Source organism: Phalaenopsis equestris, unplaced genomic scaffold (assembly GCF_001263595.1).
Source record: "Phalaenopsis equestris unplaced genomic scaffold, ASM126359v1 Scaffold000410, whole genome shotgun sequence".
NCBI classification, from domain to species: domain Eukaryota; kingdom Viridiplantae; phylum Streptophyta; class Magnoliopsida; order Asparagales; family Orchidaceae; genus Phalaenopsis; species Phalaenopsis equestris.
In genome coordinates, this window is record NW_018164851.1 from 135,170 (window position 1) to 150,880 (window position 15,711).

General features: G+C 35.1%; 2 protein-coding genes across 2 annotated transcripts; both read right to left on the bottom strand.

Annotated features, from left to right (window-relative positions):
- Positions 1 to 1,530: 1,530 nt before the first annotated feature.
- Positions 1,531 to 6,080, bottom strand: LOC110026980 (S-type anion channel SLAH2-like). Its single transcript, XM_020728226.1, is given in 3 exon segments — positions 1,531 to 2,319; positions 2,410 to 2,772; positions 5,640 to 6,080. Coding segments are annotated over 2 exon segments (1,125 nt in total). The 5' UTR covers positions 2,746 to 2,772; positions 5,640 to 6,080.
- A 5,722-nt stretch (positions 6,081 to 11,802) lies between these two features.
- LOC110026985 lies at positions 11,803 to 13,928 on the bottom strand. Its single transcript, XM_020728233.1, has one exon. It carries the CDS (start codon positions 13,463 to 13,465, stop codon positions 12,071 to 12,073), a length of 1,395 nt encoding a protein of 464 aa, XP_020583892.1. The 5' UTR covers positions 13,466 to 13,928; the 3' UTR covers positions 11,803 to 12,070.
- Between the last annotated feature and the right edge of the window lie 1,783 nt (positions 13,929 to 15,711).

Consider the following 15,711-nt stretch of genomic DNA (forward strand, 5'->3'; position numbering starts at 1 on the left):
ATGCATGAAAGATTGTGTAGATGAGCAGAGCCATGCACGTGAGAGCAGATATAAAAGAGAGAGCCGCTGATATGATTTTCATGAAGAGATTATCAACTTCTCTGGTATAAGCAATGGTTGCAATTGCAGCACTGGCCATAGGAACGTTGTAAGCTCACCAAACCAGAGAGAACTTAAAGCCTCGGAAGAAGTTTACTCACACAACCTGCAAGTTAAAATAAAGAAAAAAAGTAAAGGAAAGGTGAGAATTATTGAAGGTTTGGTGTATGGTTTTGATGCCCATGAGTTATTTGTAAGTTTTGTATGTTATTTGGTTGATTTGTTGGTTTATATTGATTTGCATTGCAATAATAATCATTTTTTGAAGGAATTAGAGCTTTGGTGGATGCTTCCATTTTGCCTTAGTTGCTTTGAGTTGTAGAACTTCTCTTCCATCAATATCTGGAGTTTTTGGCGGCATTAATTTACGCCCACAATTTTTATTGATTTCAATATTTCCTATCCATGAGTGGGTTTAGGAAGGTGATTGTGATGAAAAAAGTGATTAAAATGTTCTATTAAGTTTTCAAAGGTTAAGACTTCGTTCGAGAAGATGGCGAAACTCCCTTCGTTTGGCGAAATAGCGTCTCCCAAAAGTCTGTCAATGTTACTTTGCAAAAATGACACTATTTCACTATTTTAGATCGCATATCACCATTTTCATTCCGCAAACGAAACCTAAAATATTATATGTAATGTTTTAGATGATTGGTATATAAAAACAAAAAATAAAATAAAAATATTAAATTGGAAATATTTTAAGAGAAGATAGAAATAATTAGCTACTTTGATGACCACTCGAAACTCTCAAAGTCTTGAAGATATGATTGGATATGCCAGAATTCTACGCATAGAGTGATATTTATAGCAATACAAAAGCCAAAAGAACCAATCAAATTAATAATCTAATAAACCTGATAATCTCTAACTAAATATCCTTCTACATTCATTCACATGTTCTTCAAAATTTGATGAGCAAAATAATAGGGAAATATACATACATATCACCCAATTCCTATGTATTAACATATCTAACACCTAAACTTTGATTTTTACAAGCTAAGCACAAACCCATAAAAAACATCACCATGTTAATTTATAAAAACTAAAATGCACCTTTTAGGCATAAATAAGATGGCATGTATGGTACTACAAAAAAGGGAAAATATTTGCGTACATAAGACGTACGCAGCTCTGCGTACGTCCAGGGGTTATTCAGGGGGTACAGGGGGGTTATATCGGGGTTATACGCTCTGTAATCTCCATGTAACCTCCATGTAACCTACAAATGAGTTGCACGCTTCTGTAGTTTCATGGGAACAAATAAGTTACACGGATATTACATGGGAGTTACACGGAGGTTACAATGGGGTATAACTCGGATATATCGGATATAACCCCCCTGTACCCCCTGAATAACCCCTGACGTACGTGTCTTATGTACCTAAATATTTTCCACAAAAAAGAAGGCAGATGCTGCAAAATTTCAAATTACGAGACAACACATACCAGAGAGGCATAAATGAACATAGAGAAGAAGTAAGCCATCCTCGCCAAAAGATCAAATCTTCCAATGATCCTGCTCCACGACACGCTAGCCAGACTCGGCGCTGCTACAAATAAGAAGAAAACAGGATGAAGATCCTTCGGCAAAGTCTCATTAGTCGGAAGCCTCTGATAAAGCGTTACAAACAGGACAATGTAATGCGCCAGACCAACAGCAAAGAAGAAAACAGGTCCTTCTTTTATCCCCATGGCTGAACCAAGCAACGAAACTGCAAAGTTTCCAGCAATGGGAAGATGAGTGGTCGCGTTCGCCACCTTTGAAAGCCTCCGTTCGCCTCCCAACATCCATTGCCCAAAAATTTTGAGCTCTAGGCAGAGTATTGGAGCCATTAGTACATACCATAGAGCTGAAGGCAAGTTCTTTTCAATGGATGGAGGAGCGCTGACTAGTAATAATATGAAGCCTATCCATGGGGTGAAGAAGAAATTGACTCTGATAGGATGAAGGAACTCTCTTTTGACAGCTTCGAAGAAAAATATCATCTTTAGAAGGTATAAGAAGGCCACCAAGATTAACAGAGGAAGTGAGATGCTCCAGAGTACGTAGCTGATGATGAGGCGTACATGAAGAAAGTGCATGGAAGGAGATGTAGCCATTGTCTTTCAGAGGAAAGCCTGGATTCCAATGCCAACTGGGAAGCCAAATGAAGATATGGTGTAGCGAAGAAGGAAAGGCCATTTCTCATCTTGAGGAAGAATCAGCTTCTCTGTTGGCTGAAAGATCAGAAAAAAAATGGTTTTTTTTTCTTCTTTTTGGTGAAGAAGTAGTTTTTATTGTGTTGTTTAAAGAGATGGATTACTTGCCTTGAGACTCTCTAGTTCAGGTCCCTCAAGGGCGGAAAAATATCGTTCAGCTGTAGGCAATTGCTCCGGATCTTCAGCATCTGATGCAGAGATGTCTTGTATCTCCTGAGATCTTCCAAGTTGTTTTGAGAATTTGTCATCGAAACTGAGGGTTTTTGTTTTGAAAGATTCATAGCAGTTCTCTCTCAGTTCCCTTTTGCTTGGAAATTTGTGCTCATCTGTCGTCGTTGCTGAGAGCTCTGCTTGCAAGTTCAGCATAGGTTGCTCTGGATTTTGAGCTTTAGGTGTGGCTGGCATGCTTAGGAAAATTGACTGTTGTTGATTTTTGAGGTCCATTGCTTGAATGGGAGGAATAGTAATTATCTGAACTTGACATGATGAATAGGAAGTTTCATTTCAAAATGAATCTCTCAAATTTTTTTCTTAAATTTTTATTATTTTTATAGATATTTTAGATTGGATTTAACACCACAAGATCATGCTCGGTGTCATTTGAGGTCAAAAGAGAGTTCATTCATCCTAAGCAGGTCATTAAAGCACATTTAAAGGTTTTATATCATCAATTGATGAACTCCAAATTTAACATTTATTGTTCAATCGAGTGTCTTGACAGAGGAATCCAACGAGCCCAAGATTGTTTAATTTAGATGTCATTAAGGCCCTTAAATCATTCAAAAATCTTTTGATCAAGTGGGATCAATGTGGGTCGTCAGATCAGATGGTTGGGTAAGTTATTTGTCAAAAGAAAAAAAAATGCCCTACCCAGAGGCTATAAATAGAACATTTCTCTTCACTTGAGGGGAGAAGAAATGAGAAAGAACTCCAGAGCCTGTTTTGAAATAAAGTCCCAACGATAACTTATGTTCTTTAGTCTCTGACCACTGTCAACCATCGTTTGTCAGTCGTCATCGATCATCACCTGCAGCCTCTACTTGTTGTTGTTGGTGAACCCTCTTGCTAACATTGTATCCTAAATACGACTATAGCATATAATGTTGTATTAGAGACCTGATGATAAATATAGACCTTCATAACCATCGACCACTATTGACCACTGTTGGTCAGCTACTATCCACCGCTAGTTTCCCCTGAAACTGTTGTCGGTGACCACTGCTTGCTTACATCATATCCTACATACATTCGTAATGTACAATGTCGTATTGGAGACCAGGTGATAATTTCTTGCCTTCATAGTTGTTGACACCGTCGGTTTTCACCACCTACTGCCATCGAATACCGGTGACCTCTTCTTATGACAATTGTAGCTAGAATATGTTGGTTATACCTAGCATCTATATCATTCTTTATGAGTGTAAAATTATAACCACATTTTAAGAGAAGGGACCAGTCACCAACTACGAGCTATACAACCAACTAACATTACAGCTTCTAACTATAATATTTATGATCGACTAATGCTATCACAATCCCTAACTACGACATTTATGGCGAACTTACACTATTTCAACCCCTAACTATGGCTTATGTGACCAACTACTACTACATCTTCCAAATAAGAATATTGTGGTCGGCAAATGTTATTACCCCACAAATATGACTAACTACAACTACAACATCCAATTACAACCTTTAACTCCAACTGTCACTATTGCAACCCCCAGTTATGGCCTAAATGACCAATTATTACAACATCTTCCAACCATGATGTGGCAACACAAACTCTCACTCATTAAGGTATTGTTTGCTTTGGGCTAGTGGCCTCATGATTTCTCCTCATCGATGTAACTTCCTAGGAGATCACCACCCATCCTAGGAGTACTCCCATAAGAGCATGCTTAAATTGAAAGTATCTATTAAAATTCCACCTTTACACCAATATGCACCTCGATATTTAAGAGTTCGGTTTCAATCTATTTAAGTGGTTTCAAATCTCCCTAACTTAAGTTCAAGATGTCCTCATTAGTGCTTTATATCGATAATCATTCCCCAGACAGAGAAGACTCTAGATATGACACATAAAGATTTAAGAGGTGGCTCTTACAATGTAACACTTTGTCTCATCTTAATCAAGAGGTAACTCCCATGGTATAATAATTTGTTTTGTGTGACACTTTGTTCCCATCTTCCAACTGCTATAATGCCCGGATACTATTTGTGAAAGCTCGAACTCTTATGCATCAAGATATTGTCCGCTTTGGCCTAGTGGCCTCATTGTTTTGCCTCGTTGGTGTAACTTCTTAGGAGGTCAACCGTCCTAAGATTACTCCCATGCGAGCCCACTTAACTTTGGAGTTTCTATTGAAATTCCAACTTTATACCAAAAGATACCTCGATGTTTAAGAGTTTGACTTCAATCCACTTAAGTGGTTTCACATATGACCTTTCGTGGCCAACTAACACTATTATATCGCCCCAACAACAACATATATAAACAACTACTGCTACATACTCCAAATTAAGTCATTTTTTTGTCAACTAACACTATTACAACCACTAATTATAACATTCATGACTAACTACTACTATTACAATTTTCAACTACAATCTTTGTGACCAACTACTGCTATTATAGAAACTGAACTACTATTATATGTACCTGATTATCAACTTTGTAATTTCATCCTCTCAAATTCAAAAGGATATTGGATACATGTACTTACAATCACACAGTACATTACTTTGACTAAACAACTCTATGATTTTTTTTCTCTCCAAGTTTTTTTCACATAAAAAAAATATCAATGTTTTCTCATGCTATTTTTTTATTATTTATGTGTGTGTTGGATCTCACTGCAATGCCAAAACATTAAAATATTACTCAACCACCATGAATTTTTCGATACACAAACTATTCATGTCACTCATGACTACATAAAAAGAAATTTGATAAAAAAATAAATAAATAAATAAGTTTTTATTCTTAATTCCACTATATAAGAAAATTTACATACATACCACTCAATTCTTAAGTATTTACACATACTCCAAATTAAGTCATTTTTTTGATGTGATATTAATATTTACATACATACCACTCAATTCTTAAGTATTTACATATCTAACACCCAAACCTAAATCTTTACATACATATCCCCTTTCCTATGGTGTATTTCAATTTTTAAAACCTAAAATGGGTGAGTATTTTGATGTGATATTAATGATTTGAGCAGCATAAATATAAAAAGTAAAAATTAGGTGTTAGATATGTAAATGTAAGATATGCTAATTTTATAAAGATAATATTTCAACTAAAAAAAAAAAAGCTTCACCTGAGAAAAATCAATCGGCGTTGTGAAGACCTTGTAATCTGCCGGAGCCGAAGATGGCTTGTCGGCAAATCGAGGAAGAAAGAAGCAACCGAGAATTCATGCGAAAAATGCGAACAGAGGGATCAAGATGAGATCACAAGCAGTAGTTCCCGTCAGAGGGAGCTGGAAGCCATTCTCCCATGGCGCGGGAAAGTTATTTGGCTTTTTTTCCTTTTGCCCTAGTGGAGAATTGAATATGTGAGGCAGGTCAGTGGTTGATATTTTCTTAATTATTCTCCAAAAGATGAGGTTGCTGATTAGGTTTACAGCAATAGTGTTAATGATGGTGACGACAGAGACGTTGGCCTTTTTGTGAATGCTTCAATCATTGTGAAGTTTAGAAAGTACTTTTAAATTTAGATTTTTGTAGTGAAAACAAATTTAATGGTTAATATATCTCGGTCAGCTTTGGTTTTCTTTTCTTTTTTAAATCCGAAGAGATGATTCACTGTCATTTTGTCTTATTGATATATAGAATAAGGAAGATGAGAAAGTTGTTTATTACAACTTGATGTGCATGCTTATCTAATGTTGGAGGCTGAGATATGGAGGGATTACTGTGGAGTTGTGGGGGTCGGGTAATGTAGAGGTGGGAATCTTAGGGTTATCTTTCTAACTGGAGGGAGAGGGTCCTGAAGATAATTGGAGAGGGCTGAGGGTTGGTAGAAAGATGAAACTGAAGTAGCAGGATAATTGGAGTAGGTAATCTGCAAAGGTGGATTAGAAGACAGAGAGGCCACATGGTGGGTTATTGGTTGATGAACCCTAATATCTTTGTTTTGAGGGAGAAGAGTATTGTTGATTTCGTTAAGTGGGTTAGCTTGGGAGACTGTAGGATCATATTTGGGACTTGCAGGTCGCCTTTGAGCATTTCCATTAGTATAGCATAAGAAGAATCCCATAAAATATGCTTTTGAAGTTTCCTTGAGATAGTTCCTTGTAGTTATATCCCCAAAGAGTCTTATTAAGCTAAGATCCTTCCAAGGTAAAATTTCTTTTCTAAGAATTTTTATTTGTAACATATCCGGTAGATGTTGAAAAAATATTGCATCCGTATGCAAAATTTGCATCCGGAGTCCGGTGAAAGTGTGGCACGTGGCAAGTGAGCCACACTCTAAAAAACCTACCTAACATGTGTATTACAATGGGGCCCACTTGCCATGTGGCAAGTGCCCGCTAGACTCTAGTTGCGTCTGGTGTCCTGATGCAATAATCACTCGTAGATGTCAGCCTCTTATAGTACATGTGAAAATGAATGTCATATTTCATTGGGACTAGTATTGTTAGAAGGCCTTTGCAAAATATAAAATCACTATATAATGCACACCCTAATGTTGACGATCTTAATTTTGGGAATGCCTTTGATCATCTATATTTTTGCTTATAATAAATTATTTTGACCCTCTTTTAGTTTGGGAATTGAAGAAGAATAAGAAAATTCATTACCTTTGCTGATGCCTTATCCTGATAGAGATCATGGTAGAAAAATAGTTTTTCATTAATCTTTGCTGCATAAATGCTAATATATTTTCCTCAGTGTGTGTGTATATATATATATATATATATATATGTATATTCCGCATAAGATCAAGCTTATTTATTCATTCAACCCACTTTAGTATTTGATGACATATTTGATCCTTTCATGGTTCTTTTTATACTCCATGATTATATTAAAATTTGACATTATGTTTGTACATAAAAAAACTTTCAAATGATAGGCTTTTGGTAATTTTCTAGCTGCTAACTTGACTCTCGCAGAGTTCCTTCCAATGATGATCTACCTAATGAATAGGTTATAAGTGCAGAGAATTAAGAGTTCTCCACTTAGATTTATTCTTTTGATGGTGCATCCTTGATGAAAGCACCGGTTTGCATAAGCGCCCCACAATTATAGTAGGTTTGAGTCTAATCTTTGGTATCATCCACTTATTTTATAGCTTCTAGGGTTATGTACCAATAATAAAACAAAATATGAAGCTCTTGTAATAGATTTAGAGTTCTTTATCTAGATGAATATAACTAGTCAGGTTCCTAGGATATTCCTAACTAATCATAAATAAATTTTAAGAATCTTCAAAGTTCTTAAGCATGAGCTCCAAACATATATCACATAGCTCATAAGCTTCTTGCACCATCCTAAGCTTGACCATAGTTAGAATCCTCCCTTTAATAATGACAAACTATGTGACTTGCTAAGCTTGCCAAAGAGTTGCCAGACCTCTTAGTTGACCCCTTTTCAATTATCATCCATCAACCTCTCAATCAAACCCTTGCAATCTTGGCAGTCAAGCTACATTGTAGGACCCCTTTTATTGATTTTCTAATTTGTCATATTAGAAATAATGTATTGTAATTTGTGTATGCGAACAACACTGTGCTAATGCTTGTTCAACTATATATGTTGCATTTGCATCGCCTTAGTTGCAAGGAAGCCTATAAAGTGATGGATGAGGTACATGAGGGTCTATATAATACTTTTCAATCTAGACCTAAAATAATACTTAAAATTAAGCACCTTAGATTTTATTGGCCCATAATGACCAATGACTATATTGAGCATGTCTATAAGTGCCATCAATCCTAGATTTACGGCATGGTGATTCACCACCCTTCAAATCTACTATGGGCTCTAAAAATTCTTGTTCAACTCTCCTAAGAGAGTTTTATTTTTTTATCTCGGGACAAATTTTTAATATGAAAAATTAGATTTTTAGATAAGATGATATTTAGATATTTTGTTTTCATTTTACGAATATTTTATGATTTGATTCTAGGTTTCTCACATGCTGATGTCCCTATGTCTCTTGGAGATGAGAGAAAATTTTCAATTAAATTTTATATTTACTATGTGTTTAGTGTATAATGTTAGTAATTTGATTTTAGAGGCATTTGATTTTAAATAAAAAATCACCTTTAGCTTAAAGAGAAAGACAAGGCGAATGATAGTGAATCAAACTCAGAGCCCATGATTCTGCTATCTTAGGCTATTGTGGACTCTCTAGTTTACTTATTCAATGGATGTAGTCCACCCAGCCTGATTGAAAAATTTGTCTCAGTAGTTATGGATTGTGTCGTCTAAGTAGACTAATAAACTAGGATCTTAAGTCGCTTTAGATCCTAGAGAGTTTTGTGTCCTATCAAGTGTATCCAATGATTTATAACTCAAGGGGGCTAAGCTATTAGGAAACATATAAGTTTTGGTTGTGACTGTAATTTAATGATATTATTTTATGGTGAATCATTCGGTCAAAGGATCATAATGTTAATTGCTTCTTTTGTGATAATATTTGATAGCAAAATCACCTGGATCTAGGACACAGACCATGTCATTGGTATGAGATTTTTGTAGAGTGGCTATAAAAAGTATGTCTATTATGACAATGACTTTTTACATTATTCTAGGGGATGGATGAATTTTTCTCTTTAACTTAAGGTTATATATTTTATTTAAATATTTTGAATTTATAATTTTTATTATGTTTTTTACATTTTTTTTTTAATTTAGGCTTAAAATTACTTTGCTATCAAATGTCATCACAATGTTTAACTCAAGGGGATATAATAATGTTATTTTGTTGTGAATTAATCGATCAGAGGACCACAGTGTTAATTACTTCTTTTGTGATGACATTTGATAGCAAAATCACATGGATAAACGATACAAACGATGTCATTGGTATGAGATTTTTGTAGAGTGGTCATAAAAGTATGTTTAATATGATATCGACTTCTTACATTTTTCTAGGGGATGGATGAATTTTGCTCTTTAACTTAGCGTGATAGTTTTTACTTGAACTATTTTGAATTTTATAATTTTGATATTTTTATTTGAATTTAGGCCTAAAATTATTTACATAGAATTTGAGGCATTTTGTCGATAATACTTATTTTTTTGATTGAAAATTTGTGTCATTAAGCCATCTTCGGGGTGTGATGTCTAAATTATTAACCTTTAAAATTTAGGAGTTTTATTTTAAGAATCTCCTTGATTAAGATTTGCTTTCAATAGGATCATCATTGGGGCATTTGAATGATTTTATTTTATTTTTGGACATTATTGTCTCTGTATGCATTTTTGCAGAGAAATAGAAGGTTGCTGTTATCTAATTGAAGAAGTTAGTTCTGAAGTCCACAACTTGTCGATCTTATGAGGGGCCAAGTGGTGGCATCTCTTATGATATTTCATGATGTTTATTTCTCTTCACTGAATTAGCTCCTCGTCTTTATCAAGACGACTTTTCAAGGTATGGAGTATTTTAGATGGGTGTCACCTACAAAGAAGTTAAAAAATGGTTAAAAGCAAATCAAAATTTTATCTTTATCATAATATTTATGGCTTTGCAACAAAAGACTGTAAAGTTTTGTAATGCTTTTAAGAAAGCTAACCAAGAAAGGGTCACTTAGTAGACAATTGTGCTAATAAGAAACCGATAGAGAATCATGTATAGCATATGGTGTAGAGATAAAAATAATTGGAATTATGCATAGTGTCTCTGTGGAAGTAGAAGCTAAAAATGCATGGCTTAGAAGCCTTAGAAAAGCTCACGTAATACGAGATACACATTTTTCTTCTTCATTAAAGGTTTGTCACTATCATAAAATTCATGACATGCTGTAGAAGATTGAAGTGTTCTGAAAGCTATGCTAAAAAACCTAATAAAAGAGGGTCACTTAAATGGAATATCTTGTCATCACGCCAAATTGAATTTATATAAAATTTTGTAAAGGAATCAAAATAGTTGGAATGATGCATGCCATCATTGGCAGCCTTAGAAAGCCCACCTAGTAAGAACTACGCTCTTTTCCCTTCTTCAATGACTCTGTTTGTCAATCACTTTTATAGTTAATGACTTAGCTTCATACATAAATGTTTTTATGATTTGATAATTGTCTCATAAAAACATTCAAGATTCTTTCGATCCTCATTGACATTGGCATCCCATTGAATGCCCTCTTGCTTGAGACTCAATTGGACTCTACTAAAAAGTTCACCTGGTCATAATGTTCCTCTTTTCCCATGGCATCCTCCTTAGTTGAAGAGATTAAGAAAAAAATGGGAAGAATTTTAGAAAGGGTTTCATATCAAGGAACTGTTGAGGATATCAGAAGAAATTTTGACAACTATTGTGGAATTTTTTTTATTCATCAAGTCAACATCATTGCATGATTTTTAAGGAATCCTAAATAAATTGGGAGCATAGATTTCAACTCAGGAAGAATAAAACTTGGAGGAATGTTCATAAATCTATGGAGTCCATGCTACAACATTCAAAAGCTTAATCCATATTCTTCTTGAGCTAATAGAAATGGATTCCTCTCAGGAAATCATTCACAAAGCAAAACTGCTCATGTCCTTGCTGGAAGCACTGAGAATTATCTCAACCATCTTTAACAAAAGCTACAAGGAAGAATCCTTTATATTGGATCATAATTGCAGCCTTGAATCTCCACGTTCTAATTCAAAGTACACAATTTATAGTCATCCATAAGTATTTACCATTGAAGGAATTGGATCGGGGGCTGAAGCTTGGAAACAGGACACATGTCACCCATCATCTCTTAAATTTCAAGAAATTATTGATCGTATAAGCTCCCTAAAATTAGGAATACTGTTCAGCTATATATCGCCTCTCTCTATATGATGCATTCAATCTTCAGCTATATTTGATCTGTTAAATGCGGGATTAATGATAATTTTAGTCTTATTAACTTCAGATTTATCCATGTTTATGTGGACTGGGGGATTTATCGGAAAGGCTTTTGAGATTGAGCATTGACGGATGAAAACATTTCAAATATCCTAAAAGCTATTTATGAAGTTTTAAAATGTTGAGAAATACTATTTTTTAAGCCTCAACCATGCCTCATATGACATTAGCACTGCACATGTTATAAGCATTATTTAATCATCATCAATTTTATGATATTTAAAATCGGGAAACTAACTTTATATTCAAATATTCAAAGTACTTTGTGGAGGCTAATTCGGACGAATTTGAGACAAGTTGGTCAAACTGGAATAATAAAAATGAACTCTCACGAATCCCGCATAAAAGGCCACATGGACTAAGTGTATATTCAATACAATCTTGCCTTAGCCAAATCAACATCAGTACAAATATCTACCTCATTTACATATTCTTTCCAGACAAGAATCATATCCTAAATCAACATCTAATGCTAGATGCATCTTTTCTTAAATAACAGTAGTTCTTTTATTTATTTCTCCTGTTCTTATACTAAAACTTAATACAATTTTTTTTGCAAAAAAAAAAAAAATCCACAATAACGCAAAACCCAACTCTAATCTTCCCTCCACTCCTGAACATATCTTCTTTTCAAACTTTGTACAGTTTTGTAACCATGGCCACTAAAACCTCTAGCATACCTCAGAATGGCCTTGGTGGCTTCTCCAGCACAGCAGAGAAGAAAACCTCCTCTCCATCTTTATCCAACTTTGGCACCACAACCCACTTATGCTTCTTATACCTCAGTATGCTAAAAGCCTCCAAATAATCCTCCAAATCCTTGTTCTTGCAGAAAAAACTATCAATCCATAATAACCCTCCAGGCCTCAAAACTCGATCCCAATCATACAGCACGAAATCCAGCAATATGAAATCGATCCAGCCATCTAGAAATCTTGTGCTGTGGATCATGTCAAGAGTATTATCAAAGAAAGGAAGCCTCTGATTTATAGTCAAGTAAAGAGGAACAAATCCTCTCAAAGCAATCATCTCACTGAAAGGAGCTCCCAGATTTATAGTTGCAGAGATGACTGTAACATCAAATTCCCTCATCCTAGCTGCAAAAGTCCCAGTTCCAACACTGAAATCCAACCCAATCCTGATCTCCCCTCTTTTGATACTCAACACTTCTTCTATGAGAAAATCAGTAGTATTAACTTCCATCCACCTGGGCCACTCATGGTGAGTGAGGTTGAAGCAATCTAAGCATTTAAAGAAGCCTTTGCCTGTCTGATTCGCTGCGAGGCAAGCGAAGTTCTTGCAGCGGTAGCCACTCCAACGCACGTTTCTGTTGTCTGGGATGGTCCAGATGGATTCTTTGATAGGAAGTGGCTTGGAATATAGCTTGGGAGCTCTGGCAAAGCACCTTCTTCTTGGGAGAGGATCGCAGCCATGAACCATCAGCCTCTGAGCTTGTTTCCAGTCATCCTTGCAGAAATCACCAACATCATAGTCCATGTACTCTTCAAGCTCTTCTTTAAGTGCGAAGCATGCATGGCCTATGCTCATGAAGGCCCCATTGGCTCCCATGAAGTTCTGCTTTCCAAGCCTGTTGGGCTTAATTCTGGCGTATTTTCTTATCTCTTCTGTGAGGAAGAACTCGGCGGCTTCGTCGAGGCTTTGACTAGTTCTTGATAAAGAATGGAACTCATTTGGTTGAGTTTTTTCCTGTTCATGAATTACTTCTTTTGATTGAGCTAGTGATAACTTCAATGATCCTACGAGATCTAAAATCTCTGTAAGGAAAGCTGTGTGTTTGAGCCTGGCATCTTTGAGCTCGTCAGAACCCATTGTTAAAGCCTCAGAAGCTCTGATCTGCTCCACAAGTTTTTCTATGATGGTGTCTAAGAGCTGGGTGGAGTCATCTTCGTCTGGAGTTTGATCTCCAAATGTGTTGGTGAAGGAGAAGGGGTTCTTGGGGTAGAATCTGGAGAGAGTGATTATGCTGAGGAAAAGTGCGAGAATGGAGAGGAAGAAGATGGAGGAATACATCACTTCCTTGACTCCAAACCTTGTGGAATGGTTCAGGTTTCTCATTTCTTCCTTTTTAGATGAATTTCAGACGAAAATTAAAAGAAACAGAACCAGCTTTGGATCTGTGAAGTAGCCTGATGGATACAGGTAGCAAAACCTGCCTGATGAGAAAGGAGCTCAAGAGCTAAGATTGGGAAAAATGGGATAGAAGAGGAGCAGTGGTGTCGTTTATATCTATTTTAGATCCAGCAAGTTAAATTAGAAATAGCAGCAGGATTAACGGGGAAGTGATAAGAGTACTTTGAGATTGGAGAAATTGAATTAATGGCTTTCTTGTTTGTTGAGCTTTTAAGACTTTTATATGGAGAAATCATCGTTTATGGTGAAGAGGGAGAGATCTCAAGGTTGACTCTCTGGCCATCTCTCTTTAGACTCTAATCAAGTTGGCTGAATTACAATTCTGGGCATACCACCCAATTCCTATTTATTTACATATTTAACATATAAACTTTGGTTTTTACATTTATACCCCCCAAATCTTTCATTTCACGTCAAAAATACATTCATTTTAACTTTTAAAATGTGAAATTCACCTTTTCACGAATAGGTTTGGTGGCGTGCATGTGTGTATAAATTGTTACGTTTAGGTGTTAGATGTGTAAATTCATAGGAATTGAGTGGAATGTATTTAATTTTTTTATTTGGTGAAAAATTAGAGAATAGTCTCAATTAAATCAAAATAAATCAAAGAGTTACGAATATACATTCAAAAAACTGTAGAAATAACTCTAGCAGTCAAAATGTAAGAGTCTAACAAGACAATTTATGTTCTTTTTTTTAGAAAATGGTGAAGGTCATGCCTAGCAAGACAATTATTACAAATTAAGGCCACAAAAATATAAGGATAGAATGAATATAACCAAGTTAAACCAAAGGAAGAAGAACTAAAAATCCCAAAGAAAGAAAGAAAATGCATAAAACATATTTGTAGCATTTTAATTAATAAAAATTGATAACTTAATCCTACTTCAAAGATGCATCGGTGAGAAATAAACTGCATGATAGCCCAATAACAACAAGCTTTTATCCCACTGAGTGGAGTCAGTCACATGAATCCTTATTTTTTTCATTGCCCTATTGTCATAATTTAGTTTAATTTTAATAAATTAAGATCATTTTTCATATAGCATGCCCAAGTCTTTGTTGGTCTATTTCTATATTTCTTAACATAAGTAAAATCTAAAACATCCACTCTCCTACTTGTGTCATCAGATGGTAAATGTTTAATATGACCAAACCATCAAAGGAGACTCTTTCTAAACTTGTATGCCACTGGAGCTACTTCAACCCGTTCACGGATATATTCATTTTGCATTTATTCTTTAAACATAAAGCCGCACATCCATCTGAGCATTCTCATCTCAACAACACTTCACTTAGTTTTTGCTTATCTTTTCTAAGCCAATATTCTGCGCCATATAACATTGCATGTCTCACCACCCTCTTATAAAATTTTTCTTTTAATGCTAAGTGGTACTTTTATAACATGCAAAAGGCTTGATGCATTCCTCTACTTCAATTATCCAACTTGAATTCTACTAATAACTTCCCCATCTATATCACCATCAGTTTGAACAATAAACTTGAGATATTTAAAATATTCACTCTTTTTAATGACTTGATCACCCATTGTTACAACCCCATCACTAGATCAACTACTATTAAAATTACATTCTATGTATTCATTTTTAGTTCTTCTCAAATGAAAACATTTAGACTCTCAAAAGACCTCCATAATTTGATTTTCTTTTGGTCTCTCTAGTCTTATCTGCAAGAAGGATTTCATTAGCGAAAACATACACCAAGATATATCTTCCTATAAAGTAAGAACATCATAACTAAAGTAAAAAAATATGGTCCTAAAGTCGATTCCTAATGAAAATACTTGATCAATCCTGTTTGTGTTTGAATACAAGTAATTTACATATCTTTAATGACTTGAATATAAGTAATATCAACACATTTTTTTTTCTAAAACTCTCCAAAGTACTTCTCATTAAACGTTATCATATTTTTTTTCTTTATCAATAAAAATTATATATAGGTCCTTCTTACTCTACCTGCACCAAAACATCAAATATTTTTAATAAATGTATAGTTATCTGCTAAAGTCTCCGCCATGTGCGCCATAGTGTCCTCAACCTTATGTCGGTCTTTTAGCATCTGTGCGTGCAACTGAAGGTTCTCTTTGTTTATTGCAGCGACCTGCCAGACTAAAGCATTCTGATCAAACTGTGAGGAGCTTGGGG

Coding starts and splice junctions, on each gene's coding strand:
- LOC110026985 (XM_020728233.1), bottom strand. CDS start 13,465: ATGAGAAACCTGAACCATTCCACAAGGTTTGGAGTCAAGGAAGTGATG.